The sequence below is a fragment of the Felis catus genome, chromosome D4 (assembly GCF_018350175.1).
Source record: "Felis catus isolate Fca126 chromosome D4, F.catus_Fca126_mat1.0, whole genome shotgun sequence".
In the NCBI taxonomy this organism is placed as follows: domain Eukaryota; kingdom Metazoa; phylum Chordata; class Mammalia; order Carnivora; family Felidae; genus Felis; species Felis catus.
Genome location: NC_058380.1, coordinates 85,148,469 through 85,166,899, shown reverse-complemented (window position 1 = coordinate 85,166,899; position 18,431 = coordinate 85,148,469). Strand labels below are relative to the sequence as shown.

Genomic DNA, 18,431 nt, shown 5'->3' with positions numbered 1-18,431 from the left:
CTCTGGATCTTCTGAACGGAGACACGTAAGCTCCAGTGGCTGTGTCTACACACAAAGACGCATGGGCCGTGCACACTGGTGGACAGAGCACGTGAGAAGGAGGGCCCGAGTGTGAGAGAACTAGAAGCAGATGCTCAGATGAGGCAGAAACAGGTGCCGCCTGGCTGCATCCTGCTCTGGGTTCCAGGTTTCCTCTGGGTCTGGCCACTCACCCCTCCCTGGCCTAGGCTGTCGTGTGTAGGTGTTGGTTTCTTGCTGCCCTAAGGTCTGTGAGCTGCCTCCCCCTCCCGGCTCTGGGGAATCCGTCTGTCTGTCTGAGCAGTGCATGAGGCCTCTTGCAAACGGACTCTGTGCCCTGGATGTCAGTCCGAGGCCACCACTTGAACCTCCTGGGTGACCCAGCACTAGGCTGTGGATGGCAACACCCAACCCTGGCCCCGAAGAGAGACCTGGCAAGTCACGTGGTCTCTGCTGACGCTAAGAGCCCTTCCTCCCGTCTTCCCAGGGTAAGCCAGGAGGGACGCACCCTCTCCTTCTGCGGGTGCTGGGTAACCAGTGACGTGCACGTGGTCAGGGAGTGGCAGAGCCAGAATCGGAATCCAGCTCTTCAGACCCTGCGTGGAGTGTTCCTTGTGGATGATTTCTCGTGGCATTCTCTGGGCTGCTCTTCCTCGCTCTTGCGAGATGCCAGAGGTGGGGGTCCTAGGCTGGAGGCAGGGACACTTGGGGGACTCTCACGGCCCTGATGAGAGGTGAGCTAAAGGTGGGCCCCACTCTGAGTCTGGCGTAAACAGGGCTGGAGGCAGTGACAGCTCAGGTTGTCACGTCAAGCCCCAAAATGCAAAGGTTACTTACAAAGGAGGGAAAGAGCTTTGATAGTGAGATCTGAAGCGACGGCCCTCGCACGGAGCCCTGGGCCGTGTCCCGCGGGCCTCTGGTCCCCTCGCCGGCGTTCGCAGGGGCGTCTCGCCAGCAGGCGAGCCGTCGGGACAGGACCGAAACCACGGGGGCCGCGTGTCCTCTCGAGCAGCCCGGCCGCCCCGAACCCCCTCGCAGACGGGGCCCCGGGCAAGCCGCACATGAAAGCGCATTCTTGTTGGCGACCTGTTGACGCGCACGGGTTTCAGGTGCTTTTGTGGCAACTGGGGTTTTTGCCTCCAAGGAGCATTCCTGAGGGTTGTTCCCAGAGAACGGCAGGGCTTTCTAGGCCCTCGTGAATTCCTCCGGTTCGTAACCAGGTCTCTAAACTAAACAGGGGCAGAGAAGCCCACGGCTTCTTTCCAGCGGGTGGGAAGGCCGGGCGGTGGCTGTCTGCTCCCCCCCCCCCCCCCTCCTCCCCGGCCAGGAGCCGGGGAAGATGCTGGAGCCTCCCCGAGGGACGCCCACCTCGCTCAGGTAGCGCCACAGCAGCAAGCCCGGGAAAAGGTTAAAACGTTTATTTAACAAATTATATTAAGACAGACAATCACACAGTGAAACTTCCCTTCGCCAAGTACAGAGTCACCTCAAATAAATACGGTAAGGACGTCGTTCCCATGGCGAGGGCACAGCGGCCCGGCCGTGGCCCCAGCGTCCCATGGCAGCCCACACACCTGTCGCGGGGAGAACAGAAGCCCCGTCTCCTGGCGGTGACGGCCGCTGTGGGGCGGCATCCGGACGGGCGAAGGAGGAGGGGCCGCCGCCTCCAGGCCCCGGCGGCAGGGCGGGCAGTGGGCGGAGCCAGAGCTCGGGCCCCGCCCCCCCGTGGGCACGCGGCTGCGGGTCGAGGCCCGGCTTTGCTCTCGGGCTCCCTGGATCTCAGGGGAGCCCTCGTCGTCGGGGTGGAGCGAGGGGGCAGCTGGGCTCTCGCCCCCTGCCGAGCACCATGGCGCAGCGGCGACGCTATCGCGCCGGAACCAGCGTGGCTGGCGGCGCTGGGAGGTCCGTTAGGGGACCGGAACCAAAAGGGGCTGTGAGGCGTGTGCTTATGCTGGACCAGCCGGCACAGTGGCTCTGGGGTCCGACGAGCCTCGGGCCCAAATCCGGTCTCTGCCACCTGCCAGCTTTGTGCCGCGGACTGGTCTCCGCTTCTTCGTCTCTAACCGGGAGCAACGAACATCCACTTCTGGGTGTTTTTCAAGGGAGAAAAACGGGAGAAAATGTGCTTAAAGAGGAGAAATGCGCCACTGCCTGGCACGGAGCAGGTGCTTAGTATGTGTTAGTCCTTGTCGCCCGCCGCGCTGCCGTTCTGAACAGCACGGGGGATGGGGGGTGGGGAAGCAAATGTCAGGGGCTCCTGGTGGCCAACTGTGCAGAGGTCAGAACTGCCAGCAAGGAAGCCGGGGCGGGCGGGGGTCCTGACCTGGTCCCAGCTCTCCAGGTGGCAGGGGCGTGTGGCCCATATTGGTTCCGGGACTCGGGGCGGGAAAAGCCTTGATAAAAATTTGCAAATGAACACGTCGCAACCTACTTACCCCCTATTACCACTATGCCCTTGCCAAGGGTTTTGGAGAGAGAATGGATTTTCAGATGGAAGAGAGAAGGCAGCAGGGAAGCCTGTGCTCTTGTTGGTCTCTGGGGGAGCGGCAGGGAGTGCTGGGGGACGGAGGGCCCGGCCCCTGCCCTTCACACTTCCGAGAACCCTTGTCCTTCCCTGCCTGTGTGGTCACAGGGTTTGTGAGGCAATGCGCCCTCCCAGAAAGAAAAGGTCGCCCTGTTCCAGTGGTGTGCCAGGGGTCCGGGCTGTCCTGCTGTCTGCACGTGCCCCCCCCCCCCGCCCCCCCAAGAGGCAAAGAGGGCTGGGAGCAGCCTAAAATCTACCACAGACGCCAACCTTTCCCTAACACGGTCACTGCCTAATTGTCCTAATGGTTTAGGGTGACGTTCAGTCACTGTTACACGTCGCTTACGTCTACCATGCAGTGGAGGTCATCACCCCAGGCCGCCTGCATCCACATCGGTCTGGCCTCTTCCTGGTGGCCCCGCAGCCCCATCCCGTAACTGCAGGATGGCCCCGGAATTGGGGGGGGGGGGACAGTCACCCTCCCTGCCCAGCGCCGCCTTCTTGCACCACGCTTGGACTCCCACGTGGTCGTCTTCGGCCCTGAGAGCCGCTAAAACCCCTGGCTGTCGGTCAAGGGAGAAGGGCTGCCGGGCACCGCCTGTCAGATGGTAATCTTCCAGTCAGGCCGTGAACAAAGCGCACGCACCAAGTGAACGGTACAGAAGGAATTGGTCGCCCCTCTGTGTTGGGCTTGGGGTCACGCAGGTCACTTGGTTTTGGACCAGCCACCCGTCCAAAAGGCAGCAGGAGACACAGGTTCTCTGGGCCCCACGGGACTCCTCCAGTTTCCCCAGAAACGCAACTAGCTTATCTCGGCGTGTACATCTGAGACCAGTTCGAAGCTCTCTCCTTCCTGGGTGAGCACCATAGCCCTTGGCTTCCTGGACCCCGGGGGTTCCACACACCGCCTGCATTTTCCTACCGCTTTGCTGTGTGGGAGGCACAGGAAGGCCAGCTCCACCAGGGACGTCCCGGGTCTGGGCGGAGGGAGGGAGAGGTGCCCACTTCTCTAATGCACAGAAATCAGGAGGTATCGCCTTGAAGATCCGGGGCGCCAGCGGTGAGGGTAGAGGTTCTGGAGCTGGCGTTGCTGACGGCAGGTACAGGAGGTATTTTTGCCCCACCCCCACCTCTGAGCCGGCGGCCAACCTCCACACTGTTGGCCAGTTCTGCCCCAGCCACCATGTGCCATCCCAGGAGCTATGGGTAGGCGGGGAGCGTCCTTGGCTGTGGCTCTCCTGTGCTACCTTCATGGGGGGGGGGCACCTCCCTGCTCTCCAGGCCTCAGCCCGCTCCCCCCACCCCCCATGCACGTCAAGCCTCCCATCCAAAGCTCCTGCCCTCTAGTGACCTCCGAGGTGGGAGATCCCAACATTCTGTGGAATCGAGACAGACCCTGGTAACTAGACCAGGCAGGCTGTCGAGGTGGGGCCCTGAGCCCCCCAGGGGTGGCTGCAGCCCTGTTCTCATGGCGAACCCCTGTGGGGCTGAACTTGGCAGCCAGCATTGTGGGAGATGCCAGTGTGGCCACTGGCCAGTCATGGCCCCAGTTCGGTGACCTGGCTCAGACGGACTTTTACAAACGACTCCTGCTGTGGGCAGACCCCATCGAGATGCAGCCTGGCTCTGCGAAGCTGGGTGACCACGCGCCCGCGTCCCTCTGCGGCTGGACACCAGCCCACCGGGTCTCTTTCCGCAGCCCAGGGAGGGGCCGTCTCTGGGTCAGGGCACGTGGGCGTTGCAGAGATGAGCCCTTTGGGAGGAACAGGGCGGGTGGTGGGTGAGCACAGTGTCCCGGGCAGCAAAACTCCCCTCCAAGCAAGCACCAGGTCCCTCGGCCTTCTCGCCCAGCAGGGACGTCCTCTGTGGGGGCAGCCGGGCGGCTGCGCCCCGACCTCTGCGTGTCCAGTGTGTCGGCTGGGGGCCGAGTGTGAAGGGGTGGCCACCGGTGGGGCCGGGGGCCGCCGGCTCCTTCCTCCCTCCAGTCCTCAGGGTTGCCATGAAACGCTCAGGGCGCTTGTCGCTGTCAGTTCTGGGGCGCGGGGGGAGCCCCGGCGGGGGGCTGTGCCCCGCTGCCACCCGCCTCAGGCTTCCAGGAGGAACGTGCGAGCTTAGCGGCAGGCAACAGTCAGGAGGACAGGGAGCCAGCGGGTCACCGGGAAGCTCCGCAATTGCGCGGGGCCCTCGGGTGGCTCCCGCGGTGGGTGGGGTCGCGTGTAGGAGGCTGGTCGTCACACAGACACGCCAGGAGCTGCTGGTCACTACAGCAAACACAGATTAGTCGAGATTATGAACAGTGTCCCCGGGGAGGCGGGGGTGTCCCGTCAGGCAAGCCGATGGCCGAGGAGGTAACCGCTCAGCCGCCCGGAGTCTCCCAGGCGAGCCCCCGGGGGTTGGGGGGGGGGGGGCGGTGAGGGCGGGCAGGAGGGACTGGACTGGGCGAGGGAGGGGCGCTCAGTAGTCGGGCGGCTGCGTCTTCTCCCCGAGGGGGCGGGGTGGCGGCCGGGCCTCAGGACTGGGGGATCTGCTGACACCGCGTGGGGCTGGGCGGGAGCCGGGCTGCGGCGCTCTGCTCCGTGCGGAAGCTGTACTCATACTGCGGGAGGGAGCGGACAGAGAAGCGTGGTCAGTGCGCGAGGACGCCGCAGGGAGGCCTCGGCCCGGCCCGCGGAGGCCCCGCTGCCACCTTGCGGAGCGTGCGCCCACGCGCGGTGCCAGCGTGCGTGCGTGTGCGCAGACAGCGCTCTGGCCGCCCAGGGTGTGAGGACGGAGTCCTGGTCCAGGGGCTGCAGCGCCCGAAGCCACGCGCTGCCCCCGGGCCAGGCTGCCTGCAGGAGAGGGTCGCGCGAGGTACACCCCATCCCGCAACTGCCCAGGGGCCCTCTGACTCCGTGTTCTCCGGGCACGGCTGCTGACACAGCCGAGCGGTGCGGGGAAGGGGCAGCACCCCACACGTCCGTGTACCTCTCTGAGTTCCCAGAGCTGCTCCCTGGAGGGTGGGTGACTGTCCTGGTTAGCCGATGAAAGCCGAGGCTCCCGGGGGGCAGCGCCCACACCGGCGACCCAGCCTGGGCCAGGGTGGCACCCGGAGGGGCACATCTGTGTCCTGTGCCACCTCATGCTTAAGACGGAAGCTTACCTGACCCCAGATCCCAGGAGCATGTCTAGGTGGGCTCGGAGTCTAATGGAGACTCAGAGAGGCAAGTACCTCTGCTGGGGGACGGGGAGCCCCCGTGGTTCCCCCTGAAGACCCGGTGGGCATCGAAATGGGGGGGGTGTGCCAGGCAGAAGAGCGGACACAGGCGAGGAGTGCCCGCCAGCAGACACGGGCCTGCCGGCCTGAGCTTCAGAGGCTGGGAGTGGGCCTGTGGCGAGCAGCCGGCCCGTTATGTGCCAAAGCAGCCATGTGGTCCTAGGGGTTTAGGAGTGAGGAGTTTGGATCAGGTCAGTGCTCGTTAAACGTTTTATTTTTTAAATGTTTATTTTTGAGAGAGCAAGCAGGGGAGGGCCAGAGAGAGAGACAGGGAGACAGAGGATCTGAAGCAGGTTCCATGCTGACAGCAGAGAGCCCTATGCGGGGTTCGAACTCAAAGACCGTGAGCTTATGACCTGAGCTGAGGTTGGGGCTTAACTGAGCCACCCAGGCGCCCCTGTTAAACATTTTAAATAACATCTAAACACTTCTGAGCAGAATTGCCCTAAAAAAGGGCTTGTCTGTGTAAAACAGAGCAAAGTGGAGTTATCCTGGCTGAACTTGGCCACCAGCTGAGGCTATTTCCTCGGGGACACTGGGGAGGCTGACAGGAAGCCTGGCCTGGCCCCCTGCCCCCAAGTGACTGCCCACTGCACAGAGAACAGCTAAGTGCTGACGGCTTTAGGGGTCAGTCCTGAATGAGGGGGAGAAGACCTCTGAGGCTTTTTCCCTCAAGTAGAAATGGTGGGTAGGCCGTCCAGCAGGCCACCCCTGCCGAAGGGCCCCAAGGGCTGACCCAGGACAGACGGACACAGATCTGCACTGGCCCCATCCTATCCCTGTGTTGAATAGCCTCGAGTGGCTCCTGAGCCTGGAGCCACAGGGCCTACACCGCAGCTGTGACTGTGGTCCCTACAAAGGTCTGTTGCCAGAAGGGGCGAGAGGGAAGGGCTTTGGAGGGTGACCTCAGGCAGGTCTCTGCCCCTCTCTGAACCTTAGTGAACCTATCTCTAAAGTGGGGTCACGTTAAGAAATAAGTGCTGGGGTGCTTGGGTGGCTCGGTCGGTTGAGGCTCCTCAGACTCTTGATTTCGGCTCAGATCGTATCTCACGGTTTGCCGGTTCGAGCTCCGGGTCGGGCTCTGTGCGGATGGCGCGGGGCCTGCTTGGGATTCTCTCTCTCCCGTTGTCCCCAAAATAAATATTAAAAAGAAAGTGCTGGCGAGGCTGTGGAGAAAAGGGAACCCTTGTGCCCTGCTGGGAACACAAACTGGTGCCGCCACCTGGAGGACCCCGAGAACCCTGAACCTAGGACTCCCCTAGGACTCGGCGATTCCACTTCACTCTAACTCAGCCAGACACCTGCAGCACCACGTCCACGGCAGCACCATCTAGAGCAGCCACGCCAGAGACCGCCTCCGTGGCCGCTGACAGATGAAGGGATACGGATGTGGCGTATATGTGCCACGGGATATGATTCAGCCGTTAAAAAAAAAAAAAAACAACGAAATCTTGCCGTTTGCAACAGCAGGGCTGGACCCTGGGGGCATCGTGTGAAGTGAAATAAGTCAGAGAAAGATACCATGTGACCTCACTGATCTGTGCAACCTAGAAAACAAAACGAAACAAAAACACAACACCCCATACTTAACAGGTACAGAGAACGGACCGGTACTCGCCAGGGGAGGGCGTGTGGATGGGCGAAGGGGGTCAAAAGGTACAAATTCCAGTTGTAAGATAAGTCAAGGAGATGTGACACACAGCATGGCGACTATGGTTGATCCTGTGTTGCTTATTTGGAAGTTGCTAAGAATAAATCTTAAAGGTTCTCATCACAAAAATTTGTCACCATGGTGACAGATGTTGACTCATTGTGATTATTTTGCCATCTATATAAATATGGGTTCGTTATGTTGGACACCTGAAGCTCGTGGTATATGTCAGTTAGACCTCACAAAAGTCAGTGGGGTCACAATCTACTCCCAGGGCCGACTGGGAAGACGGCGTGAGCTACAGCAGGTTAGGGGCCTGTACAGCCCTGGCGCCAAGCAGGCACTCACTGCACATCTGTTGGCTACTTCGAAAAAGCTATTAAAGCAGCTCCCAACCCGCTCGCATTTGGGCTCCCTAATGACCAGGGCACAGGCCTTGGCTGGACTCCTGCCCCAGGAGGCTGGCCCAGCAGAGCAGCCCCGGACAAGGCCACCTTTGGGCGAAGCCTGGGACAATACCGCCACCTGGTGGCTGCTCGCGTGCATCACAACAGGGAAGGTTCCCTCCTCGACTCCACCAGCACCCACCACCTCCGCCCGGTGCTGGGCACGGGGCCAGAGCATGTGCGTGCCAGCGCCATTAACCAAAGGGAGCAACACAGGAGGAGGGGCAGGTTGTGGGAGGGCAGGAGTGCATTTCGGCCAGTGGCCGAGGGTGGTCCCCAGCAGCACCGAAGGGAAGGAGCCCGGCTGGGGAGACGTGGAACCAGGGATAAAAGGTCGGGGATTAGAAGCACTCGGGGGGAAGGGCAGCTGGAGTGACAGATGTGGAGATGCTTCAAGAGAAGCACACAGGGTCAGAAGATGAGGACGGGCCCTGCACGTGGGGGTGGGGGACCCGGAGGTGTGGGTCCGCAAGGGGAGCAGAGGGCAGGCATGAGCGCCAGAGTGGCACGGGCCGGGGCTAGGGTGGTTGAAAACACCTAGTGGCCTCCTAGGAGCAGTTCTGGGTGGGCCAAGGTGCCAGTGTGGACTGGCCAGCGTGGCTACCCCCCCAGGGGCGGGGAGAGAGGGCACCCAGAGCAAGAGACTAGCAGGCTGATGAACCTTGAACACATGCAGATCCCCTGGAGGTCCTGGTAGAACGCGTGTCCCGACTCTGAAGGTCTGGGGTGGAGCCCAGGATCCTACATTGTCACCCAACTGCCAGGTGGCCTGCTGCTGTTCTCGGGACTAGTTCAGGCAATTCTGTGACCCAAAAGCGGGACGTGAGAATGGGTGTGGGTGCGGGTAGGCAGAGGGCTGAGATGGCAAGGCTCAGGAGAGGCCTCACTCTGGCTGCTCTAGGGCCACGCCTAGGAGGTGTCCGCCTGGGGCAGCGGACGGAAGGCACCTCGCGAAGAAGTCGTCCCGGGTGCACACACTGCCTTTTCCTGATTCACAGCCCGCGCGCGCCCCTCCCCCCACCAGCAGGCCAGGGCTCCTGGCGCAGCGCACAGATTGCTGTCCCCGCACCGCCCCCCCCCCCCCCCAATCCTACCCTTGGGAGCTTTCCCTTTTTAGGTTATCTTGGCTGGAGAAAAGCATTACTCCCCCCCACCTCTTGTTTTCTCTAACTCCCCAAATGAAATTTCAACATATGTCCCCAGACATAATCCCCCTTAGGCTGCGGATAACCCTTCCCACAGACACTGTCTTCTGCCGGGGATTGCTGGCCCCAAAGTGTTTGCCCAAGAGACTAGGGCCGCTTCTGGAAGGTCTTTCACTCCCTTGGGCAAACAGCGAGTACCTTTGAAGGTGGATTTGGGCCCGCATCTGTTTACTCAAGACATTAGTCTCCTGCATAAGGAAAACCTGCACTCGCGTACAAACAGCAAATCCTTTTTGAATTAAAAAAATTTTCAATTAAAAAGCATTTGGGCTCGCAGAGCCGAGAGCCCAGCTGAGCAGCGCCAGGTCATGGCGCCCTCTGGTGGACACAGGCCATCACAGCGCCCGGGCCTGTCGGTCTCTCCAGGAAAAGAGACGTCACTGTCAGGGGCTCTCTTTGGGGCTTTCCGGGGGCCCAGGCACCGTGTGCCTCTGTCTGGGAGACCTTGCAGCTGAGGCATCGGGCCTCTCTAGCTACAGTGCGTGCGCCCCAGCTTCCAAAAGCCTTTTGCCATAGCAAGGGCATCATCCTGGGAAATGGGACATGCCGACCTTGGCTTCTAGCTGCACCGTGGAGGCTAAGTCGCTTAGCTGCAGCCTCGCTGGCAGAAAGGAGGCGATCAAACCCTCACCTGGTCACAGAGATGTGAGAAGCACCAGGGACAATTCGTGTGAAAGCACCCTGAGAATGAAAAAAACCAGTCCTCCTGATGCATCAGAATCAAGGTTTTTAACCAAAGCCACCGATCCCTGGGCCCTGCCCCCGGTGGGACGGTTCTGGTTCAACTGGCCTGGCCTGACAGCATCAGCATTTTCCAGAAGCACCAGGAGATCTTACTGGTTAGGCAGGTGGAGAATCACTGCCTGAAAACTTTTACCGAATATAATACAGTCCCCGCTTTAGTTGACGTCTCGACTTGGATGTTTTTGACGTTAAGAAGGTGCAAAAGCCAGTGATGTGCTGAATGAAACTCCTCCCAAGCCCGTCCTGGCGTCTGATGTTTGGCAGCTAGAGCTCCCCGGCAGCTCCCTCAGCCATGGGGCTCAGCAACCGATACGCTGACGGCCATGCTGTCCCCATACAACCCTCTTGCGTGTCACTTTCAGTACAGTATCCAACAAAGTGCAGGAGATCGTCAACAGCTTATTACAACACAGGCTTTGTGTTAGATGCTTCTGCCCGACTGTGGGCTACTGTGTGTGTCCTGGGAGTTTAAGGTAGGCCAGGCTAAGCAAGGATGTCCGGTAAGTGAAGCGTATTAAGTGCATTTTCCACGCACGGTGTTTTCAGCTTACAATGGATTTACTGGGAGGAAAGCCCCATTGTAAGTTGAGGAAGATCTGTGGAGGGAAAAAAGGGCAAGTATATACCCTTCCTCCCTGAATCCAGTAATGATCAAATCAGAGGCTCCAGAGGAGAAAAGATAGTAAGGGATTATTTCTAGTGCCTGAGTAGTGCAGATACGGAAGCTGAGGCCCAGGGGAGGATCAGACTTCCCAAAGGTCCAGAGAGAGACAGGGCAAAGCTGGACCAGGCCCCCAGTAGCCCCTACGGACAGGTGCAGGGCTGGTGGGGCAACTGGCGTCAGACAAGCGTCTGCACCCTCCTCTCGTGCAGGTGCAGTTCGGAGGTGGGGGCAGACTGGCAGATGTGAACCGATGAGCCAGTGTAAGTTGGCACTGGGGTGGATCATGGAAGAGCTGGAAGGGTGCACCGAGAACAGGCCCGGAGGGGCCAGGCTGGGCCGCGGAGGCCTGGCCAGGTGAAGGCGGGCGGAGGAGAAGTGAAGGGGCCAAGATTCAGGCCAACAGGAAGTCCGGTTCACTTAAGGCTCGTTCACACGGGCCTGGCCCCGTACGGACAGGAAGGTGGATGAGGTTCTTAGTGGCCCTGCCCTCGTTCCTCACAGCCCAGGCCTTCACTCTTGGTGCCCACGGTTCAACCCCTCTCAGAATATCAGCGATGGAAGCCTCTACCCCTCACTGAAGGGCTTGAGTCCCCTTCTGTCTCCAGAAGCCTGGCTGCTGGCACCCAGCCCCCCGTGCGAGGTCAAAGCCAGTGCCCCTGTGAGGAGCGGGCACAGAAGGGCCTCACGTCCCCATAGGGCAGCTCGTCTGGGTACCGGGGAGGCCTGTCCAGCTAATCCGAATATGTCCACCCCTTCAAGCTCCTGAAGGGGAGACTGAGAACCAAGCCCAAGGCTTGTGACACTTTGTGGTCTCTTCTTTTTCCTCCCATGGGAGCCCTTGTTTTGCGCTCGGACTATGGTTCTACAGAGATCTCTGAAAAACTGGGGGAAGGCAGGGGAAGCGCTGGGGTCCCGACAAGCATGTGGAACTGCTTTACCTGGAGGAGGGCTGTCCTCGTGCGGCCTGAGGGCACAGGGGAGGGTGGAGATACCAGGACTTCCCTCCCCATTCTTGAGGTTCTAGAACACTCTAGAGCTGGAGAACAGGCCTGGAGCTCAGGGCTCATGGATTACAACCGTGACCCCTGTGGTCACTAGTAAGGGGATGGGCACGGCGGGCGCTACCACGTCCCGAGTCAGCGAGCTGGGACCAAATCCTTGTGTCCCAGGAAGCTGGTATTGCTGTCTTTCCACTAAAGGTGAGCAAACCGGGGCTCTGAGAGGCTGAGCAGCCTTTCTGATGCCACCAGGGCTTGGGGCGCTGCAGGGAGGCATTTTTAACCACCACCATGGTCGGGTATAGATGCTCTGGTCCCACATCAACTCCACAGAGGGGTCCGTGCGGCTCCCGCAAGCCCTTGGGGAAGCCACTTCTGTGTCCATTCTGGCTTTTCTGTTGGGTTCCTGGGCTCTGAGAGAGGAGCAACCCCAAGTCGGGGCCCTGAGCCCACCCAGGCCCATTGCTCCGTCTCTCCTAAATGATGGTCTGAAGAAGAACCCCTCCAAGATGCACCTGCTCCAGCAGGAGCCATGTCTGCCTGGGCACTGTACCCGGCACGGTACCAGCCAGAGGGGGGCTCTGAAAGCAGCTGCTGAATTCATTAACGTACGACCTTCCACTGATTCAGCCCTTGCATCTTTCCACTCTGGGGCATCCAGATCCCTTTCATCCTCAGCACCCAGACCTCCCCCCTTTCCCGCTCTAAGCCTGGGACTCCCAGGAGGGGATGGCGGTATCCACTCACTGCCCTAAGCAGCCTGCCTCCCTGGGCTCAGTGCCAGGAGAGCCCCCCACTCCAGAGGCACCCTCAGCTCACAAAGCACCTTCCAGCTGGACGCCGACGGAGGAGGAGGAGCGTCGGAGAGCTCTGCAGAGTGGAACATTAACTCCCATATCCCTGCCCCATCACACAGCCCCAGGATCCCCCCTCTTCCGGAGTGAGGTTTGAATGGTTTCTGCTGAGACCTTTCCCCATGAAAGCTCTTGGACCTCTCCTCCCCCACTGCCCAGCAGCAAGTCCTGAATGGGCCGGGGCCCAGTCATACCTTTGTGCCTTTCTCAACACTAGGACACGGTCTCCCGTGAATAGCTAAACCCTACTGTCCTTAAAGGCCCAGCTAAAGGGGCACTTGTTCTGACACATGTTCCCTTCTCCCCTGGGGAGAATTCATCACAACCCCCGGGCCTCCACAACACTTCCCATATCCCTCGGTGCACGGTCAGGATGGGCCGACAGCCATTTCTGTAGCTCCAGAGCCTGGGGAGGTTGTGGTCCAGAAGAGGTGGGTGGGTGGATGGATGGGTGGCTGGGTGGCTGGATGAATAATGGATAGATGGGTGGACGGATGGAATAGGATGGGTGAGTAAAGGGACAGAGCAGGTCTCTGGGAACAGCCTAGTGCAAAGGAGAGAAGGTAGGTAGCTTAGGGGCTATATTCTCAGGCAGGTCAGAGGTCATTCTGATTTTCAGTCCTTTTGTGGAAGCAGCAGTCAGTCCAGTGTGGGTTTTCCGAATTCCTACAGCCCTCTGAGCAGGATGGTGGGATGCACCCTATCACGTGGTATTTAACTCATGCGTGTAAAGTCCCGAGCCTGGTGCTTGTCCACACCACCCCTGCGAACGCAAGATTATGAGTCTAAGTGTGATTTGTGTTGGTATCTCTGTGCACACACTGTGTACAAGCTGGAGGTTCACACATTATTGGCTCGTGGGGTGTTTAAAAATAAACACGGAGAAGTTGAGAGAATGCCTAAATGCCAACATTTTCCAGCTTTTGTTAGACGAACAGGGGGCTACGGCAACTCTGGATCTTCGTTTTTGTGACTGCGGGCTGCTGCTTTTCAAGAAGCATGCGTTTTCCGGTTTGCCACACTCCCCACCCCTCCCTATAAGCCGCCCAGCCAGGCAGTGGCAACTGCTGTGTTATCGCTGTGATCGATTTTGTGAGTGTGTGGGGGTGATGGGGACAAAGGAAGCAAGAAAGTGAAATCATTCTTGTAGCCATGACTATTACAAGTATGAAATGAAAGACTGAGAAGGCCACGCAATTTTGAGGAAAATGGGGGGAGAGCACATTTTGTGGTGGAACCGAGGGTTGCTGTGTGATTAACGAGGACACAGAAGGCGTCTTACGTCCCTGCCCCTCCCCCGCCTCACCGCAGGGCTGGTGGCCTGGTGGGCGCCTGGGTGACCAGCCTGTCTGCTCTGCCGTGGAAGGACCGTGCCTTTGCTGCTGAAAATGCCATTTCTGTGTCTGCGGGCAGCCGTGGGGACTTCCCCCTCACTGGGCCAGCATTTCAGGGTTCACCCGAATCTTGCCTAAAAAAAGCAGCTATTTGCGTTTTCCCTTCCCCAGGCTTTCCCCCCTCCTAAGCGACTTGCAGGAAGTATTTAAAACAATACCGCTTTCTAGCACTGGCAAACGAGAGGCTGTGTGGTCGCTCTGGGAAAGTGCTCTCCCTGATCTTTGTCTTCATGCGTTTTACCTATATGACGGGCAACCTTGTAAGAGTTCGGTTTGGGGGGGAGGGGAAGATTGCTTTAAAACGTGGGGGATGAGAGTTCTCAAACCACGGAGAGGAAAATCCTTTGGTGAAGGACTTGGCAGGAGACCACGTATTCACCTTGACCTCAGTTTGAACAAGCATACGCCCCCACGGGGGCAACCGGGACAGGTGATTCTGTCCGCTGAACGCTCTCTCCGCGTCAGCTTCATTTCCACGGGCTCAGCCTGCTTCTCTTACTTCTGCGATGAATGCCCCGAGCCCCTGTGGCAGCAGTCTGGGTCGTGGCTGCTGCTAGTGGGCTGGGGTGGGGGCGGGGGAAATGCTATGGGAGAGGACGCTGCCGTGGGGGGCGGGGCGGGGGGACAACGCTGCCTGCGGAACCAAAGGGGCGGTGGCGGCTGGGGGCGCAGAGACTCTCAGAATTAGGAACTCTATGAACATAATCCAGCATGTTAATATGCTGTAGAGAAAATATATGATCATCTCAATAGATGATTAAAAGACATTTATCAAAAGCCACCATCCATTCCTGGTAAAAAACATGGAGAAAAGCAGAAATAGACGGCTAATTCTTTAACAAGATTAAAAAAAAAAAAAAAGACGTCTATACGAGCAAGCCACAGCAAGCAGCATTATGGGTTGTTGAAATTGGAAACTTCTGTTAACCCACAGGTAAGACAAGGAGGCCCGGTGGCCGAGGTCCCTGGCAGAGGCCTGCAGGAGAAGGGACAGACCCAGGGAAGGAGGCCACATGGGTATTCGCAGGTGACAACTGCCCGCCAGGGACAGGGACACCGGAGGAAAGCAGTTGAAAATCCAGCAGAGACAACGGAAGAAGCTGGTGAGAAGCCAGCAGCTTCTTGATACACAAATGTCGGGGAAACAAAATGTAAGGAAAGAGCCACTCACAGGAGCCACAGAAACATAAAACACCTGGAATGACCTGGAAAGAAGCGTGCAGGGTCTCTACAAAGAACAACTGTCCTACTCTGCTCTCTGGATGGAGCCTCTTCATCTAAAACGCCAATCACTCCGCTGTTCATCTACGTAGTGAATTCAGTTACAGTAAACACTAGAACAGAGTTTTTGGAACCTCCCCCGCCCCCCAAAGATTCTAAAGTGAAGTTGGAAGAATAAGCACGTGAATATACTTAGGACCATCTGGGGGTCATAAAGGGAAAACTCTATCATATATTAAAGCTTATTATAAAGTTATAAGATTCAGAACAGGGTGGCAATAATATAAAAAGAACAGAGTCAAAAGAAAGGTCCACTGATCCGCTTACATAACGAAACAATAGGAGGAAGCCAGGATTTAAAATTCACTGGAGTGGGGAGGGCGCCTGGGTCGCTCAGTTGGTTAAGCATCTGACTCTTGATTTTAGCTCAGGTCAGGATCTCATGGTTGTGAGATCGAGCCCTGTGTCCGGCTCTGCCAGCACAGAGCCTGCTTGAGATTCTTGAGATTCTCTCCCTTCCTCTCCCCTGCTTGCATTCTCTTTTGCTTGCTCGCTCTCTCAAAAAAAAAAAATTCACCGAAGCAAGCAAGCAGTATTCAGAAAATTGGCTAATGCTATAGGAGAAAATAAAGCTGGTCCTTATTCTTATCTTCTAATAAGTTTCAGATGGATTAAGTTGTTGAAAAGAATTTAGTATTTTAATATATTAAAATACGAGAGTGGAAGAAAATAGGACTGATTATTTTTATAATCTATGACACAAAACCCAAAATAAATAAAACATTAAAACAAAGACAAAAGTGCCCATGAAAAATGAAAACTATTATGTGGCAGAACACATCATTAACAAGAAGAAAAACCACCAGTTAAAGTGTGTGTTTGACATATGACAGAAAGTGGTTATAAAGAACACGAAGAATTCCTTAGTTTTTAATTTTATTTGAGAGAGAGGGAGAGGGAGAGACTCCCAAGCAGGCTCCGTGCGGAGCCTGAGGTGGGGCTCGATCCCACAACCCTGGGATCAGGACCTGAGCTGAAATCAAGAGTCAGACACTCAACCGACTGAGCCGCCCAGGTGTCCCAAGGGCATAAAGAATTCTTAAAAACAAATGAAAAAAAAAATTAAGCCAACAGAAAAAAATTGGGCAAGGGCACAAACAGAAGAGATTCACAAAATAACTACAAATAGGCAATAACCATATGAAAGAGTGTTCACCTTTCAATCCTGGTGCTGCTCAGCTATAGTTAGAGAATGTGGGGGGGGGGCAGGTGCCCCCTCATACACTACGGGGTGGGGTGGGGAGGTTTCAATGCGCACACCCTTTTCGGAAGACAAACTGGTAATATATATTCTTCTAAAGAAAGACCCAGGGGAGAAAAGACACACGTACAAAGAAATATACTGCAGCAGCCTAAGAGTGAATAATTGGAAACAACTCAAAAGTCAATCAATAGTGGATTGCTTAAATAAATTATGGCATAATCATAAAAGGGAACCACATGTAGTCATTAAAAAGAATGAGGTAGGTCTGTGCAGAACGATGTGGAAGGTTGTGCCAAGTACAAAGCCAGGTACCGAGGATCACGCACGGTGCGAGCCTACCTCACGCGTGTGCGTCCACCTTTTACTTTACGTGTTTCTGTGATGTTTGCAGTTTTATAAACATGTACGACCTACCTTTGAACTCAAGGGGAACACCCTAAATATTAAAAAAACGGATTCTGACTGGCAGGGTAGCTGCTGAAGATGATCAACTGTCCAAGACATCTGCTACAATTAATGGGGGAGGGAACTAATCTCGTCTGTGGCCTCAAACTGCTTCTTAAGCTTTGTGGTCAGACTCCTGGAGAGTCTATGAAGTGGCGGTCCCCAAGCTACGTCCCATATTTCAGAAGAAGCCTAACACTTCTCGTGAGCCTTCAGAAAGGCCAACCATTAAACTAATTTATTAGGTTTCTTTGTTTGGGGCTGGAATTATCTCAACTCAGTAAGAATGTGGGTGGCAGCTCTGTGCAGTAATGAAAAAGGGAGGAAGAACAGGCTAACTTCTGTTTATTTAACTAAATTTTATTTAATAAGTAAATCAGGAAAATTTCTTTCCCAAAACGTATCCGCTTCCTCACTGAGAAATAAAAAGATTCTGGGGGGGTGAAAACCTTCCATCTAGACAGAAGGCAGCTTATTTCCTGTTGCAGTTCCAGACCTGACCACTAGATGGTGCAAAGGGACCACACCACAGAGTTTGCAACCTCTCCCTCCACGAAATCCTTTACCGTTAATAAGCACAATGAAAGCTTTCCAAAAGTAGAAAGAATGAACAATTGTGCTGGGACATGAACATTTTGCTTTTATAAAATTGGGACTCTGCCATTTCATTATTGACACAAAAATCTTCCGCCTCGCTTTCTTCCCACGTGTGCAGGTCCCAAATCCACTCTCATCTGCTTGAAGGGGCCTGTAGAAGCCCGTGCAAAGTGGATGCCCAAAAGTTGAATTCGAAAATTCTTTTTACCTTGCGCTGCCACACGTGTTTCCATTAATTTCACCTCAATGTCGTGACGTAAATGCTAGCGGAATCGGCCCCAAGCTAAATAAGCAATGAGCCCCATTTTTCAACACACAAACACATAAAGATGTCAGCTCAAACTGTTTACTAATTAACACTTAAAAAGACACAAATTAGATATGCGTGGCTAAGAGCAATTATAATCAAGACGAATTTCTCTAGTCATTTGGGAACTGAGAAAAATGCCTAATTGCTGGAACCAATGTTTTAAAAACTGAAATGACGCCAGTTAGCAAATATGTTCATTTAAAGAACATTCCACGTGACTACACTCTTGAGGGTTGACTACAAACATGAGAACAAGGAAAATATTTAGGTATAAAATTAAAATTTTAAGCTCCCTTAGATTTATAACTTCTTCATTAAATACGTCTGCAGACAGCAGCCCATAAAAACCTGTAGCAATTAAGTGGTTAAATGAACTGCCTCCCTTGTCAATTTTAAGGGAGTGATTAATATTAGATCGTCCCTTTACTAATTAGACTCTCCCGTGTCTTTCAGCTTTAAAGTCGGGTGAAAATGGAGGCTGTGCGCCCTACAAGGAAGCACGGTGGGCTGATAAAGCTTCCCTCGTCGTGCTCAGTTTTCAGTGTGGCGCCCACTGAAGGGAGGGTGAGCATCGTGGTTTCCTGCGGGAGGTCGGCAGCAGGTGGGGAAATGGCTTTGCTCTGAGCTGGAAGGCAGGACGGGTGCTGGATGCCACTTCATCATAGGAATTGCTGGCTCCTAGTTGTCAAAGGCTTGCAGGTTGTTATGCATGCAGCGTGAAATCTACAATCAAGGCCGCTGTCTCTTGGCCGTTATTCCTCGAGATGAGGGCTGGAGGGTCTGCTGGAGGGGCGAGACTGGGGATGGCCAGGGCCACGGGGCAGTGGGTGGGGAGGAAGGATGC

General features: G+C 56.1%; 1 protein-coding gene and 1 long non-coding RNA gene across 13 annotated transcripts in view; one reads left to right on the top strand and one right to left on the bottom strand.

Annotated features, from left to right (window-relative positions):
* The window catches only part of MVB12B (multivesicular body subunit 12B), a 220,890-nt gene that overhangs the window by 25,400 nt on the left and 177,059 nt on the right, over positions 1–18,431 (bottom strand). The window contains exon 10 of one of the 9 annotated variants that reach the window (XM_023242721.2): positions 1,422–5,138. The exons of 2 other annotated variants lie outside the window; for them this stretch is intronic. In XM_023242721.2, coding sequence (XP_023098489.1) covers positions 5,052–5,138 — 87 coding nt within the window. In that variant the 3' untranslated portion in view covers positions 1,422–5,051. Of the gene's footprint in view, positions 1–1,421; positions 5,139–6,513; positions 6,962–7,222; positions 8,695–9,044; positions 10,438–13,495; positions 13,826–17,607; positions 18,385–18,431 lie in introns of those variants that run through there. 6 more of the 9 variants (XM_045043187.1, XM_045043193.1, XM_045043189.1 and 3 more) reach the window with 6 other exon arrangements.
* The window catches only part of LOC123381635, a 93,945-nt gene that overhangs the window by 68,576 nt on the left and 6,938 nt on the right, over positions 1–18,431 (top strand). For all 4 annotated transcript variants that reach the window (XR_006588900.1, XR_006588899.1, XR_006588901.1 and 1 more), the window contains exon 3: positions 18,041–18,151. This is a non-coding gene — a long non-coding RNA (uncharacterized LOC123381635). The remainder of the gene's footprint in view (positions 1–18,040; positions 18,152–18,431) is intronic.